Source organism: Prosopis cineraria, unplaced genomic scaffold, assembly GCF_029017545.1.
Source record: "Prosopis cineraria cultivar Desert tree isolate PC_DT_omini unplaced genomic scaffold, ASM2901754v1 PC5, whole genome shotgun sequence".
Taxonomy (NCBI): Eukaryota; Viridiplantae; Streptophyta; class Magnoliopsida; order Fabales; family Fabaceae; genus Prosopis; species Prosopis cineraria.
The window spans coordinates 3,104,359-3,122,000 of record NW_026555336.1 but is presented as its reverse complement, the minus strand read 5'-3'; the positions used below and the strand labels follow the sequence as shown (position 1 = coordinate 3,122,000).

General features: G+C 30.9%; 2 protein-coding genes and 1 non-coding gene across 3 annotated transcripts; 1 reads left to right on the top strand and 2 right to left on the bottom strand.

Annotated features, from left to right (window-relative positions):
• Positions 1 to 53: 53 nt before the first annotated feature.
• Positions 54 to 3,180, bottom strand: LOC129311276 (F-box protein At5g67140-like). The gene is made up of 5 exons (XM_054953470.1): positions 2,935 to 3,180; positions 2,695 to 2,841; positions 1,627 to 1,762; positions 1,117 to 1,215; positions 54 to 449 (listed from the first exon to the last, which is right to left on the bottom strand). The coding sequence occupies exons 1-5, from the start codon at positions 3,021 to 3,023 to the stop codon at positions 285 to 287; spliced, it is 636 nt and encodes a 211-aa protein (XP_054809445.1). The 5' UTR covers positions 3,024 to 3,180; the 3' UTR covers positions 54 to 284.
• A 1,988-nt stretch (positions 3,181 to 5,168) lies between these two features.
• LOC129312256 (U2 spliceosomal RNA) lies at positions 5,169 to 5,364 on the top strand. The gene has a single exon (XR_008593503.1). It is a non-coding gene; the product is annotated as a U2 spliceosomal RNA (small nuclear RNA).
• Positions 5,365 to 9,293: 3,929 nt separating this feature from the next.
• On the bottom strand, positions 9,294 to 10,689 carry LOC129310401 (caffeoyl-CoA O-methyltransferase 5-like). Its single transcript, XM_054952232.1, has 5 exons — positions 10,530 to 10,689; positions 10,338 to 10,417; positions 10,106 to 10,250; positions 9,865 to 9,996; positions 9,294 to 9,764 (listed from the first exon to the last, which is right to left on the bottom strand). Exons 1-5 carry the CDS (start codon positions 10,626 to 10,628, stop codon positions 9,471 to 9,473), a joined length of 750 nt encoding a protein of 249 aa, XP_054808207.1. The 5' UTR covers positions 10,629 to 10,689; the 3' UTR covers positions 9,294 to 9,470.
• Between the last annotated feature and the right edge of the window lie 6,953 nt (positions 10,690 to 17,642).

Genomic DNA, 17,642 nt, shown 5'->3' with positions numbered 1-17,642 from the left:
CTTCAGAAAAAGAATGTTTGGATGCAAAGAACACATGAATCTAACTCACTCAATTCATGTACAAACCCATGTTAGTAGGTAGACTGCAGAAAATAGAGTCCAATATTACATCTTTAGTTGCAAACTGAATTCGTTACTTACAAATTACAACAAATTCATACATCGATCGGGAATAAGCATAATCACAACGGAATACTTCTTATACAGGAACTCTACATAAAAGAAGGTGAAAAATACTTGTTTGACTGAACACTTTGGACAACATACAACAGAGAGATATGGTATTAAACTTTGATCTGAAGGGCCGGCCTTAAAATTAATAGCTTTTTGGGGCAATCCACAGGAATTCTTGTTCCCCAGAGGTTCATTGACTTGAGATTGTGACATTTATCTATCAGCACAAAAAGTCCATTTTCAGTTACATGACGGCAGCACCACAGGACAATGGTCTGTAAAAAAGTAGGAAGCAGCAATGTATGAAGAACGTTGATAGATATGCTCTTCACATTTAAGAACCATTTGAATTTGAAGTCAATAGTAGTTGTCTTAAATAAATTATTTTATGTAGTGTTGCAGGGAAGAGATAAAGTGGAAAAAGAAGAAACGTGAAGGAAAGAAGATTAGATTCATACTTATTCTTACTCCTTAATATCCTCTCTATTAATGTTTTATAACACCACTGTAGAGGATCCCAAATCTTAATATTGAGGACTAGATTAGCAAAAACTAAGCGGAGACAAAGAGAAACCACTCCTAGCAAATAGTTGTAACTTCAGATCTTTTTTCCCAAAAAAAAAAAAAAATCTTGTGGCTGAATTTTATAAAATATTTTAAAACCCTTTCAGTCTGCCATAATTATCTTTGCTTTTCTGGTTGAGAAGAGTAAAGGAAAATTCGTAAGTGTTATATGGTTATGATGGCATGTCAAATTCTTTACATTAAAAATGCTTGAGAATTGTTTACATCATCAGAACAGTTTAAATTAATTGGATAGATATATTCTAAATTTTATATATTTTTAATATACTTTCTAATTCTTAGATGCGAAACTTATTTTTTTTTAATATCATAGACCAAAAAAAAAAAATCAAATGTTTCAACTTCTTTCAAACTTACCTCTAAACTGGGGCAACTTCTTGCAATGGCAAACAAGGATTCGTCTGTGATAAACGTGCCACCAACATTCAAATGTTGTAAGGATTTGGTTCTGGATACCTGTTCAAGTGATTGTCAACAGAGAAGCAAAACGAATCAAAATTATAATAATATGTGGGAAAACCAAATCTACCAGTTCGTCAACGAGAGATATGTTCTGAAAACCAAAAACACAAGCCAGTAGTTAATGATGAACAGAACGGAATTCCTGAGACACGTCCAACTGCACCCCATATGTTCTACAGTATTTGGAACCACGTTTTGATCTTGCCAAAACGATGTTTTGTAAGAAGTAATAAAATCATGTTTTGTTCCAAACACGTGCTTAACCAAGTGGAACTAACGAATGCCTCATATTTAAAAATATAATATAACATGGAAACAACTGCTACGTTGAGCACAGACTACCTAATATAGGAATCCAAGGAATAACTTGTATCTAAGCTGCAAAAGCACAGCACAATGACATACCAAATGAGTAACTCCTTCATCTGAAATGCCGGTCAAACCCCAGAGCGAGATGGATGTGAGATTGCCTACACACTTCGCCAAAGATATTTTGGTAAGTCCGCTATCAGTTATTTGGCAACCCCAACAGCTCCTTGGGCTAAGAACATCATCCAAAGACAAACAAACAATACAATGGATTTTAGATATTGCTTGATTGAAATCGTACTACAGTTCAACCACACGCCACAAGCCATCATCTTACTGCAAGTGTGAAATTGTCAAATATCAGATTTTGCTTGTCTGTAATTTTAGCTAGCTTTTCAACTGATCACTGTCAAGGCCATCTTTAGATGAATGATTTAATGGTTAATATGAAGCAGCACGTCTAATCTAATTTGTTCAATCACTGCAATTTCTGGGGTAAGAAACAGAATTTGTTTTTAACAAATATATGCACTATCGTGTGTGTGTGTGTGTGTCAACCAGTTGCCTCCATAAATCGTTAATCAAAGGTTAAATATATGGCTTAATTGGGTCATTAAAAAGGAAATTCTGAAAGCAGCATATAAGAGACATGCCCTATAATGTAAGGTGGTTAAAGAAGTTATCATCTAAAACGAACAATAATCGGCTATTCGGCTGTCAAGAAGTTGGCAACACTCTTCAGGAAAGAGTGAGAATACTTTCTTGTAGGACAGTCTTTGACACATGCTTTATCCATGAAATGAACAGAGTTATCGTCTAAAATATGCTGTCCTAATTTAAGTCACCATAATTGCCACAATGCTGGGTTCTTGACTTCAAATAAAACACAATGAAGTCCCAAGTGCTCAAACATCCTGGGATGAACTCATGAACAAAGTATTACCCTTCTCCAAATATTAGCTCCAATTCAATTGGCCATTCAATGTATGATATATCACTGAAACTCTGAAAACTCATCGCTTAACTTGTTAGAAAACACTGGTATCATACAATAAGTTGAATAATCTTGTTACTGACAACTTGGGAGGCACCCCCAAAAGGAAGATGTTCAAAACCATTATACCAAGTACAGTATTATCAATAACACAACAAAAAGAGACATACATGTCAAGCCTTTTGAGGTTGTAAGCATCGCAAACGAGGCGAGCGGCGGATTCATCATCCATTTTCCAGCCAGCAAAGCTCAGATTCTGTTTGCAAGCCAAAGATTCCCTGGCCCCTTGTTTCCATTTCTTGCACACACTACTCGCCCTTGAAATTTTTGCACATGAATTGACAGGAAAAAACGAAGAACACGACAAATAAGCATACAGGCAAGAAGAAGGAACGATAGAGCCAACTTACTGGGCCAAATCAGTGAAGGAAGAGAAGAAACCAAAAATATGAGCCAACAAGTCAATGGGTAAGCGATCAATCTTGGCCTCTAGTTCCATTGCCCTGAATCTTCTGAGCTCAAAGGAGGGAGGAGAATCAGGAATCTTCTGGGAATTGAAATCAAATGGGTTCGTGTGGGTTGTCCTTGATACCGAAGGAAAAGGGGAAAAAGTGTGTTCTCATGTTGTCGTCATCGTTTTACGCAGCCTTTCTTATTGCCACGTTTTCTTCCAACTTTATCGTGTCACATTTTTCTTGTACTTTCTTTTTTTACTTACTAAAATTTAAAACAGATGGCCATATTTGGCTTTTGCATTGCTGTTTTAGTTTTAGTTTTGCGGAGATTCAGATTGCGGACACGGTAAGTCGGAAATACAGAATCATAGATTTTTCAATTCATTAGAATGGTTAAATGACCCTGGAATAATATAAAAAAAGAAAATGATAAAAAAATTCCATTGCAAATGATAAATAAGTATCATAAAATGCAATAATAAGCATGTTTTCTATATTAATAACTTCAACTTGGTAAATAACAACTTCATTTTAAGTATTAACAATATAATTGATCATAATTTCAATTTAATTATACAATAACAGCTATGTTTTTTATATTAATAATTTTATCTTTATTATTAACAATTTTATTTTAAGTTTTAACAGCCACAACGCTTTCTATTATTTTCATAAACGTAATTATCTAAAAAAATTATGACAGGTAAGTTATAGGGACTTAAGCCTAATTATCCCATTTCGTGATATTACTTTATCATTTGTCAAAGGATTTAGTTGTCATTTTCTCTAAAAAGAAAGTAAAATAACATGAAATAAATAAATCAAAATAAAAAATTGATGTATTAAGATAACATAAATAAAATATCTTGAAATTTTGTAGGCATTATCTTATGCTAGTAGTTGAATTTTAATTTTGCCAATAGGAGAGTGACATGCAAATTATTTAAATGTTGACTGAGGTATAGATAATCTTTAAAATTATAAATCATATTCAAATATTTACGGAAAGGTTTTAAATAATGTAAATATTATGTTTTCTTAGTGTAAAAAAATTGTGTACTCTTTTTTTTTATTACATCTCATTAGTTTTTGTGAGCAAAATTTTAATAAGGCACGACATATGACATTGATGAACAAAAGGAGTTTGGAATATTATAATATTATGTGATTATTCATGACCTCCAAAAATAAAATTTGTAAGATTTATTTTCATGTTTAATGACATTACTATATTCTTCAGGGGGAATGACAGTTAAGTTCCAAACCTTGACAAATTTTTTTAAAAAATTAATTATAAATATTAATTCACATAGTTATAAATTTAAAAGTTTCAATTGCAAATATGTTATTTAAATTTTAAATATAAAAATTAGTTTGAAATTTAGATTCCTATTTATTGAGGACTTAAATGTCTTTAATTTATTTTTTGGGGACTTTATTGTCATTCTCCTTATTTTCTAACTTTCAAATGAATGGTTTTCTAATGTTTATCTTGTGGCTCCACGAGGTATATAAACATGTAAATTAATTTTGGATTAGTCTGTATATGGCAAATGCTTATCAAAAAGTGTCTGTAACTAATCAAGTAGAGGAATTTTTTTATTGACTATCTGGAATTTTAAAATGGTTAGAAGTCGATCAACAAAAAGCATGTATTAAATGCCTCAACTTTCAAAATGAATGAGCATCATTTATCCTCTCTACACTTTTCTCTTGTTCTTATTCAAGTAGTTTATAATTTGTAACCATATCTTCATCTTTGACAAAAAAGAAAAAGAAAAAGAAAAATTATATCTTCATCAATTTCGTATCAACATTTGAATTTCTCATTGAAAAAGAAAATAAGTAAATTGACAGTATTATATGTATATATTATAAATTAGATTTGAGGTCATATGAAAGGGGAATCATTCTAGCTCAAGTGTAAAGGAAATCTAAAAATTTCTGTACAATCAAACTATAAAAAGCAAGGTGACAAATTTTTGACTTATAAATCTATTATGAATCAAGTGGCAACGAATTCCAATTCTTATTTCCAGTATAAATCTTCATTCTTATGCTGCGTATATGCTGGCCCAAAAAAAAAAAAAAAAGAAGAAGCTGTGTATATGGGGTCCCACCTCGAGTAGAACTGAACACAGTGGACACACAAACATATATGAAATTCAAGCGAAGGCTATTCCCAGGGCATACCTTTCTCGGCCTTTTGGCTAAGATCAAGTGTAGTATCTGTTCTTATCAGTTTAATATCTGATAGTGGGCCATAGGCCCACATGATATTAAATTAATTTTTCTAGGGGTAGGGCCCGCTATAATAGCTTGCTATTGGGATCCTTGAGCGTCGCCCATGCTTCGCAACTTCTGCTTGAGCCTGGTGTACCCCTCCAGTCCTAGTTTAAACTTGTTTGGCCCATTTGCATCCTTATTTCTTGTTGGGCTAATTGGGCCAATATTCCTGGCTGGTTGCGCCCCAATTCTTGGTTAAACTAATTTAGAAATGAAATGTCCTTAAAAATTACGTTTGTATTTTTTTAATAATATACTGCCTCCCTTAAAAGACGTAATACATTTTTTTGAGAGATTTGAAGAGGTTTGATAGTAAAAAATATAATAAATTAAAATGTAATAAACTTGTAATACTTCAAGTTATAATCATTATCTTTTTTTTAAATGTTTTTAATAAATAAATTACTTGATATATATTTTAGAGTAAAACACCCTATTAAATAGAAGTATATATAAAAAGATAATATTAGTTTGAAGATAAATAATTATTTTTATTGGAGGATAAGATTCGGTTAAAACTTAAGTGTTTTATATTTTTTAACGGGGGGAGTATACAATTTAATTTTTCAAATCTGGTAACTTTTTTTTCCCCAATGAATTACGTTACGACAATAGCTTAAAAGATATTAGCAATAGTTTAGTTTCATATTTCTTAAAATTGTCTCTGATGAGAAGAGATGCAGAACAAAACATTGAGTTTAATTCTATGGGCGTCGTGTCTTAGTTTTCCTATAATATCTACGCCATATGGAAGTGATGGTTCTAGATTTGCTCATATGAATCATTAATTGTCAAGAATAATATTGCTAATATGTTCTTGTGAGTTGTGACAGAGTTTTCAAGCCATATGGAAGATGATCCATGGTGATCCTTCAGCAGACGCATGACACATGAGGCTTCAATTTTTGGACTTCAAGAATCAAATTGATTAGGCCCCAGGTGTGCACGTGGCAAGTGGATCAACAGCTACAGGATATATTGGGCTCTACATGGTGAAACAGTATTGGGTTTCTTGCGCATAATCCTCAAAATCTATCAAACGATTGATCATTTTGCATCATGTTGTAATTTAAAATGCTTTCTAAATTTTTATTATTTTAAATCCTAATTCAATTTTTTTTATAATTTGACCAAAATTTATAAAAGCTTAATTGGCCTATTAATGATAATTGAACTAGACCGTCGAAGTTGACGAAATCAAGTTGTCATTGTTGGCCAAGATCGAACTACCAACTACCATGGGGACATGACAAATGATGATGACTGAGAATGGATGGTTGAATTTTTTTGAGATCAAACCTATGATGACAACAGGGACCAAACATTTGACTTTCACTAGGACTGGATCAACTATGATGACTGAGATTGGATGGCTAACTTCTATTGTGATTGCACCATCGGCAACAATCGAAATTGAACGGTTGACTTTCATTAGGACCAAACAGATGACAACTATTGGGACTTGACGACCGACTTCCACCAGGATTGGACGGCCACCTTCCACCAGGACTCGACAGCTTTATGGTGGAAGTTGATCGTCTAGTCACAGTTATTGCCATCGGGTCAATCCCAGTGAAAGTCTACCGTCATGTCTCTATTGTCGCCTTTTGCTTGATCTTGATGGAAGTCAACCATTTGGTTCCTGTCGGCCCTGTCTTGATAGAAGTCGAACATAAGGTCCTTATCATCATTGTCGGTCCGATCCCGATGAAAGTCGCCCATCCTATCCCGATCATTACTGTTGGTTCAATCTCAGTAAAAGTTTGCCATGCAGACCATCGACTTTGACTAAAAATGAACTGTCGCCGTCGTTCAAGTTTTTTTTAAATTTAAATATAGAATTTAAAATTTAAAATTTTATTTTAAATTCAAATAAAAGATTTTAATATTATAATTTAAAATTTTTTATATCATATAAACAATGTGAGATTTCAAATACGAAATTTTAAATCTACATTTTTAACTTAAATCTACCAATTTAAATGCAACCTAAAAGAATTGGGCGTCATCACCCCCCTCCTATTTACGTTACGCACTTCTTCTTAAAGATAATGTCAATGGGTATTGTTACTTCTTCAGTGCAAGATTTTTATGGTTTGGTATAATTGTTGTCTGTTTAACGTTACGTTTATTGGTTTTATTATGTTGTTGGTGTTTTCCTTGCCCTTCTGCTTGTTCTTTTTATGTTGGATACTGTACTATGTATTCTCTGCATTGTTGAAATAGTTATTGTATGATCATGTATTCTCTGAAATTTTTACGTTAATTTTTATCCCAGCAATTGTGTTAGCGTCTAAGGATTATTGTCATAGTTGCCTTTAAAAGTTATTATTAATAGAGATAGTTACTATTTTTTTTGAGGCTGATTCTTCTTGGCATTAAATTTTTGTTTCAATCTGAAGACATGTATTAAATTTAATTTAAATAAAAACATCTCATAAAAAATGAAAAATAATATATCAAGTATCAGCTCCAACATCAAAACAAACAATTGCTTCATCATTGAAAATGTGTTACACTGTTAATTAAGCTTCCATCATGTTAGATTTTTTTTTTTTTATAGCACTTGCATTTTATAGTCCTTTAAGATTATTATTTATTGTTATGAAATAATCAAGTCAAGAATGGATTTATGTGACTGTGCTTAAATATGAGAAGTAAATGGAGAATCAACGAATTAGATAGGGACGTGGTCAAATTACTGGGTATCTTTTCACTGGCACCCACTGCAATTAAATTTAAAGTAATATGTCAACACGGCAAAATAATAGTTAAAAGTGGGTTATTGATTGTGACATTCCAACGAAATTTTTGACATTGTGTCTCCAGAACAGAGTTATTTATAACCAAAAAGACATGTCGTTATTATATAGAATTAAATAGAAATAACTAAACCCATGAACAACTCCATTTTGTTTTTAATGTAATCCGATCCTTTCAGGTTGATGAGCCAATAGATCACCAAATATATCCTCTTTAAACCACCTCATTGACCTTCATTGTCAGAGATCTATCGGAGTAAAAAGCAATAAAACCAGACTTATCTAGTGGTTAACTAAGCTATATTAAGCACATGTGTAATCCTATTCGAGTTATTGTTGGGTATTACCATCCAATTAATCAGCATCTCATTTTCACCGTGGTTTGGACATGTCTGATCCAGATGTTAATGAGTAATTAAGTATGTTATTATTGTAACAATTACTTCATCAGGCCAGAAAAATATAATATCCGATTACTTGTTTGTACTTATTAGGTCCTATCATCCTCTTGATGAGAAGCGCGTTATTAATTAACTATATTACCAGTACAAATTAATTTATCAACATGCCCAAAAGGAACGAACCAAATGAGCTCTCGTAAAATTGGGTTCTTTAGAGCGTATTGATCACTTGAACAATGTATGTAAAACGTCAAGTGTTTTACACGACCAAGCCACTGTGTGACAAAAGCCCTATTGAAAATTTTATGGTGGACGGGTCCGAGCAAATATGATTATGATCTTTGACTCTATCGGGAAAAATATATTGATTTAATTTATACATTATCGAACATATCCCGGCCTGCCCGTGGTAGGTAAAATTAATCATCCGGGTTGGGAAAATGATGTCAAGATTCCACCACCAAATAAATATATTCTAATTTATTATCTAATTCATTCCAAAAAGTTTGTTCACCATAGAAGAAAACTTTAACTCTATCTCCTTTAATTTCTCATTTCATTTCATCATTTACTTTTTTTTTTGTCCGGATCAAAGTATGTCAGTTTTAGATTTCTAATGTCTGCTAACACAACTTTAATTTGCTGCATTCTTTTTCTATCCTCTCACAATTATATCATAATCAGTAGGGCCCTTTTTAATTTTTCTTTGTTTTTAAAATTATTGTAAAGTGTTGTACTGGACCAAAAATTACATTAATTAGACATTCAAATTAAGCCCATTTTGAGGAGAGAAAAAAATTTGTGCTTCATCAGCTTTGTCGAACACTCGAACGAATTGGGAGCGTTGCGATACCGAAAACAAACAGAAGGAAATCAATCTGATTGATGAATAGAACAATGACCAGGAAAAATATACACGAAACCACATTAACTATTTTCCCACTGTATTATTATTCTTGTTTCATGTTGGAGAGTAGACACAAGATAATGAAGCTAATTAATTATAGGGCGGGGCAGATTAACGATCGAAGTGTTGTGGTGATCAGATGATGCGGCGGCACAGGGTAATGCCATCACCAATAGGAAGTTGACAGATCTCAATGCTCGAGTCATGGGACAAGGCCTTGTTCAGCTCCAACACAAAACCACGATAGTACTTTATGTAATCCAATTGAGGCATCTCCGGTGGGTCCGCAACAGATCCGTTCCACAGAGTGTTGTCGTAGCCGATCAATCCCCCAACCTTGACCAGTTCAATCGCCCTCTTATGGTAGTTCAAGTAATTGTCTTTATCCGCATCCACAAAAATGAAATCGAACGCTCCTTTATTCTTTTCCTGCAAAATAATTAATGATCATCACGAGATAATTAAGTAAGTACATGCACGAGACGTTGTATTAATATGAGCAAGTGATATTAATATAAGATATATTTACATCTGTGAGCAACTGGTCCAGAACAGGAAGAGCAGGTCCTTCCCTGAAGTCAATCTTGTGAGCAACGCCTGCTTTTTCAATGACAGGCAACCCCAACTCATAATCTGCTCGGTTGACGTCCATGGCCAATATCTGAAAGTGACACATGAAATGTATGAAACAGACATACTGAGACCATTGGTTGCTGTAATTAAGGAAAGGGACAATCATAGTACAGTAACTTGTAAATAACGTAAAGGACCTTTCCATCTTCTGGAAGAGCAAGGGCTGTGGCGAGCAGAGAGTAACCAGTGAAGACGCCTATTTCAATGGTGTTCTTAGCATTGATGAGTTTCAGCAACAAGTTCAGAAACTGACCTTCGTCGGCAGACACAGCCAACAAGTTCCTGTTTCACAATATATATTGAAATAAAGCTCGGACGAAACGTAACAAAACTAGTGTGTGTGTGTGTGTGTGTATATATTGTGCGTACCATGGGTGTTTTGACGTTAAGTCTCGCAGCTCCTTCAAGCACTCGTGTTCTCGTGGATAAACACTGGTTTCCAGTATATACTGCACAGACATGCATTGTTCATAAAAAGCAAGGATCAATCACAATGTTCAGAGCTAGCTAACTAGATGGCATATTATGAAGGGATCAGTAGATTTAATTTCCAAGACTTGCCTGGTAAAGAGCATCACTTTGTAAGAGACTCTTGTGATTCACTTCTTTATGTTGACCAGCAGCTTGAGCCTTTGGCACGTCTTCCTTAACGAAAGTCATTGTAACAATCTCAGCAACTTGTTCTCTCTAGCCTTGATTGCTGAGAATATAAAGGCGTAGTGAAATGCTGTTCTATTTATAGGCGCGTTCAGGTCAACGCATGCAATGTGAACAAGTATTCCTCTGAAGTAATGAAAATTGAAGGGTTGGTGAGGTATTTTTTTTTTTTGTTTTTTTGCCCTCTCCAGATCAACTTAGCTTCCGTGAAGCAACTCTCGAAGGCTACCAATTTCAACTTGATCACTGACCTGTACTATTTTACTTTGTGATCATCTTTTAATAGTTCTTTTTGTTATTCCATAGATCGGACTACGCAACTAGTGTTATACACCAATATTTGCGCAGATTTATTAATTAATTGTGCATCAAGGTTTTCAGTAGTTAATTAAGGAACTGAAGGTTTGAATTTTAAAATCGTTATTATTTGGTTGACAAAAATGTGATATATTCCATACGCTGATCAATTCTTCAACAACTTCAGTAGTATAAAATAAATGCAAAACGCAAATTGCATATATATGTTGGAGGCCACTGGCCTGTTCTCTAGAGCCGTTGATTAATTGATCATGACCAAATTTTAAGTTCCAATGGTAACAAATATAGTAACTCCAATTGGATGTATATTTAATGTTGATATACAGTACATACAAAGCTATGATTAAGATTGAAGAGCCTATTTTTTAGGGGAGGGGTGTTAGGTAATGAGCCAACTGCTATTTCTCTGATATAAATTAAAATTATTAGCAAGTGGATGATTCGGGGTGAGGTTTGAAAACTAATTATTAACTGGAAAAGGCCGCATTAATGAACAATTAAAATATGTAGTATATAAAAGGAGACCTATTACACAGCTAATGTCAAGCCCCCTTATTATTAGACCAGATACAAAAAAGGGGAAATTTAATTATACTTTTGTCTTTATACGTACATACATATATAATTTGATTTAATTTTCAAACTAATTCCTTGTAATTTTATTTTATTTTTTGAAAAAACATACATTTTGGTTCCTACATTTTGCTCATGTTTTACTATAGGTTCCTAAACTTTTTTTTTTGATGTTTTGAATCTCTCCACTTTTTTTTTTTAATGTTTTACGTTTATTCAAGGTTCCTACACTTTATTCATTTAGGAACTTAAAACATTAAAAAATAAAAGTATAGGAATTCAAAACATAAAAAAAAAAAGTCCATGACCTATAGTAAAATATGAGCGAAGTGTAGAGACAAAAAATATATTTTTTCTCTTGTTTTTTCAATTGTGTTGATAACGGATCTTTTAATGGCTAATTACTAATTTCTAATGATAAATAATGTCTATTTTTTAATAAGATCTTGATTTATATAGGATCTACAGCGAAAAAAACTTTATACGTTTTTTTTATGAAGTTAAAAGTGTTATAAAAGGTAAAATGTATATTTATACACGGAGATTGAGAATCAACCTCGATCAGTTGCTTACGAGACCAGTTTCTATATATAGAAGTTTTTTTAGTTAATGTACTTGCTAGTAACATGCATTATTATTATTAGTAATATACTGGTATTTTTTTTATCAATTTATCAATCCATGTATTTAGTATATATAACGAAATTTATAATACTATCTCCGTTTCAAATTATAGGACATTTTTAAAGAGTTTATCTGTTTCAAAATTTAAGATACTTTGAATAAATTAATATTTTATTAAATGTGCCAATTTTAATATTATCTTCACTCTCTATAATTAATGTTGGTCTTTTCTCTTTTCAATATATTAAATGATAAGTATTTTTAAAAGTTTATATTTTTATTTTGAAAAGATAAAATTGTTAAGTGTATTTAATGAGATTTATTGATATATGAGATTTCGTCTAAAAATGTTTTATAATTTGAGACGGTGGGAGTAATTCAGATTATTCATAAATAATATACAAGACAACTCATTAATTACTCAAACTCCATCTTATAATTGAAAAAAGCGTCTAATCTCATATCATTAATAATATTGTTATTGAGCCATCAACATATTTCGAAGCTTGTTACGGTGGCGATAAAACAAAAAGTAATGAGTAGTAAATGGGCGATCCTGACTCACATGGACCCGCGCCCAAAAGTCTGTTTAACATAGAATTGATCAATTTTTTAAGCCGCTTTTATTGATCAAACTTAACATTGGGTCCGAAAGCCTACTTTTTATTTATTTTTATTTTTGAATATTTTAAATTTAATTTTTATACATTATATTATTTCATATTTATTCTTTAAAATATAAACTATAATGTTGAAAAATTAAAATTAAGTAATGTAAATCCTAATGTAAAAGTATAAATGCATATTCTAAAAAACTAAGAATATCTATTTTTTAGGGGTAAAAATAAATACTCATTTAAATTGGCAGCTCGGACTTGAATCTTTTTTTCAGGACTTAAATGAGTTAGGCTTAATTGGAAGCATTGTTGTCAAACTCTTAAATTTATCATTTTATATTTTTAATTTATAAAATCATGTTAATTCAATCCTAAATTTAAATTAAATAAAATTTGATTAAACTCAAGAGTTAACTTTTTGAGTTTATTATTTTTATATTTTTAATTTATAAAATTGTGCAAATTCATTCATAAACTTATTGAACAAAATATGTACATATTACGTAGAACTTGATTTATAAAAAAGGTAACATCTGATTCAATGAAAAATAAACTCAAAAAAACAAAAATTAATATTAATAAAAAAATATCAAAAATAAAATTTTTATGTTGAGTTAGATGGATTTAATTTCAATGATATATATTTAAAATGCATTTAAATTAAATTATAATTATATTTTATATTTTAATTATTTAATCATATACTTTTCAAAAATCTTTATTAATAGAGGTAAACAAGTTTATCGATATAATTTTATTTTTTGAGTTTACATGTCTGTCACAAATTTATTTAAACTCTTAAATTTAACAACGTTGACTAGAAGTCATTGTACATAAAAGTTAAATACATCAATTTCAAAACATGAACCTTAAAGAAAGAGATTAAACGAGTATCCTGATCACTCGACCGCAATGACATGAACAATATATCCTATATGCCTCAATTTTCAATGTAGCCTTCTTTGACAGAAGCATCAATGTAGTCAATCTCTTGATTTCTTACAACGAATTGTAGAAAAAACTGCTAGAAATTGCCAAATAAGTTCTAGTTTGGTGGACAGCTTATTTATTACAACTTATTTTCTTAATTATATCTACAGCTTTTGGATTTACTAATAAATATATGACGAATAGCGCGCATCAACGATATATTTTTTTTGGCCAATAGTGTATAAACGATGTTAGATTCATAAGAGAACAGGCATTCATTATGAACACGCAATTAATGATGGAAATTTTTATAGTCAATAATTAAAATGGTTACGACTAAGGAGCCTAGAGACTATAGGGTATGACTCATAATTAATTAATTAATTAATGAAGTTGGCAACATGTACTCCCTCAATTAAAAAATTATGACATTTTTTTTATTAAATTTCATCTTTAATAAATTAGTTAATTGTCTTTGAACTAATATCATTTTTTTATATAATTCATTTAACAATAAATATAAAATAATTTATTTATTTATTTAGAGCATTTTAAAAAAACACACACATTAATGAGATCCTAAAATACCAAAAATATGTTACATTAATTTTTTAACATTGAACCTTTTAAAAAATAATAAAATATCTTATATTTTTAAATACAAAACTATACTCACAAGCAACTATATGAATCCAATATATAAGGAATTTTTTCAAGTCAATATATATAAGTGTGGGTGGTTGCTGACTCACATCAAAAAGAAAAGAAATATAAATAAAAAAGAATGATCTCCATCACGCATTTTGTAAGTTTATTATTTCATTTCTTTAATAGTTTTGTTAGATCGATCCAGAAAGACTGTGCGTAGTTGCTTCCTACCGGAAGTGTTATTGCTTCAATTTCTTTCTTTGTTTTTTTTTTTAAAAAGGAAGTGTTATTGCTTCTAGAAGCTACGCTTCCAGCATTTTTGTTTTATTTTAATCGTTACCTTGTTTATTGTACTTATGATCGAAAGTCCGAACTCCGAAACAACCAGAACCATTCATTTATGTACTTTCAATAAAGACCTCCGTTTTGTTGCGTTGTAAAAAAGATAAAAGGCTTCAAGTCTTTTATTTCTCAATGGGAAGAAAATGTGAGTTTTTTTCTTTTGTGGTCAAAATGTGATTTTACCACACATCACTCAGAGTCCTCAGTTGAAGAGAAAATAAACTAAACCATGCTAGATCTTGTTCAAATAGGCTAGAGTTCGTACGATAGGTGTAGGTGATGAAATACTTGAGCTTTACTTGAAGCTTGTATGAAAATTTTTTAATGATTCAAGTCGTAATTTATTTAAAATCTGACTTGATTTGAAAATTTATTATATTTAAAAACTTATTTAAAAATAAATCTTTTCAATGAGTTTACTTATTATTTTCAAATGTCTAAAACATACTTTAGGAATATTAAAGTCTATATTTATATAACATGATTTATTAATTATAATATATGATAATTAAAATGACTTATCAACTAAAATATAACAATAAAGTAACAACATTAAAATAAATATATAAATTCAATATGACTAAAAATATAATTAAAAATAAAAAATAGATTGATTAAAAATTAAATGATGAAACTAATGTATATGTAAAATATTACATGATAATATATATACAAATAGGTTGGTATGCTAGGCTTGTACGCAGGTTAGATTTTGTAAAAATAAATTTGACATATTTAATTAAATAGACTTAATTAAATGTTTAAATATGGCCTGAACTTATTTAATAAATAAATTAAATTAAATATAAAGTAGATCAGATTATAATATTTATAAGAGTTGACTTATTTTTATCGAGTGCGGGAGAATGATAGAGAGAGTGATGAATCAGTGATAGAGAGAAGCTAAGGTTGATGCTAACTTTGATAGTTCCACCTCCCCCCCCCCCCCAAAATTAATAATTACAGCTTAGCTTGAGTTACATTTTGTCCCCAAACCAAAATTAAAGCATTGTAAGACACAAGATAAAATTTTTTGTTATTATTCGATCAAGGAATACAAATTAATCATATAAAACCGATCAACATAGCACATCTCGGAGTATAAAATGTTTTATTTTGAATTCTAAAATGTTTTAACTTGTATTTTAGAGTATAAATCTATAATAAATAATGACAAATTTAACTTGAAAATAAATTTTAAAATAAAAAGAGAAAATTTTTGAATCTAAGCTTAAGCTTGATTAACAAAGACCGGATTTGAACAAGTGATTGATTTTGAAATAACCGAACTTTTAGACTCAAACTCACATGAACTGAGCCCACCAATTTACCAGCTCTTGGGCAAATTCCAACGGAGTTTGATTTTGTTTGCAGACATCAGATAACTTTTCAGATGAGGAATTTAATTTTTTTTTTAAAGATGGCTATTTCTAAATTTTTGACCAAACCTTAGTTTGCATGGTTAGTATTATGCTCGGATTTGATTGAGAACTTCCCATCACTTGAAGGTCTCCATTAGACAATATCTTCTTCATTTGAGTTGGGTGGGTGGACGAAGGAAATCTGATGTATCACATCCATGGGGAGGCGACGGGACATTTTACTAAGACTTCGTTGCCCTTCCCTATTTTCCAGCCAACATTTTCAAGGAATTTGTCCCAAACCTTGCAGATACTGTTAATAACTTTTTCACAAGTTACTCATCGTACTTTAGTTTAATTTGCTGCATATAAGGAGCGAAAAGTTTGAATTGTTAGTTGCGCCATCATTTGGGTTGACGAAATCGTATACAGAATCAATTTCTTCTTCATTATTAAATGCAAGGCATATGTTGGAGGCTAGGTAGCTACCACTCGTTCTAATTAAAATATGGAATTAGTTTCTTGCAACAAAATCATGCGCAAAAACATAAATATATAAATATGATGTTAATCAATATGGGCAAAGTTGGTCAGAATAACGCCAAATTTATCTTAGTGAAGAATAGTGATTTGGTTAGGTGAAGAGATTCCCCACTTCTTGATTGGTCAAAAGAAGGTTATAAAATCCCCAGCTCATGTTGATTATCAGTTCACCTACTATATATTTTAATCTGAAGATTTTATAAACTATCAACATAATAAAACAAAGAACGGTATAAGAATATTCGGCTTGAGAAAGGCTGATTTTTTACTTCCATAAATGCCACGTCAATGTAGGCGGTTATTTCCCTAATCATTATTCATTAATTAAATTTGAAAGAAGTCAAAAGAGAAAAGAAAAGGAGATTAGAAAAAAGTGTCGGAATATATTGATATGTAAAGCTTACAATTAATATACTACACAAAAATAGACTATATATGATATATCCTGATAATAATTAATAAATACAAAATATTTTTTAAATGTTAAACAAAATAAATCTCAACAAATAATATCATAATAATATCTGCAAATAACAACTAAACAAATACAATTTAATAATATATCATAACACTCTCCCTCAAACACAAGATGGCTTGATAGAAAGTAACTTAAGTTTGTCTACTAAAAACTGAAAGCAACCTAGATGAAAAGATTAATTGGATAGTGCCTTGAACAACATATTGCCAAGTAAAGTGAAATCAATTTCAATATATTTGGTTTGCTCATGAACTACATTTGTTTGGGCTAAAATATGGTTTTTGCTCCAAGTCCAACTATTTAGGCTAAAAATGATAATTTTGGCCCAAGCCCTAGAAGAAAGGCGGTTGCTTGCTATAAAAATAAAGCACTGCTTTAGAAATGGCAAAGAGTGGAGGAAGTTATGAGAAAATTGTAACAAATAGCCTTAAAAAAATGGAGCATGAAGCCATAGAAAAACTATTGCCCTGCGCTAATAAAAGGAAAGCCACCATATACATATGCATCTCTCTTCAACTCTTCAACTTTATAAATTACACACAATCTCTATAGACATTTTTTCAACAAACTCAATCCTAAAATC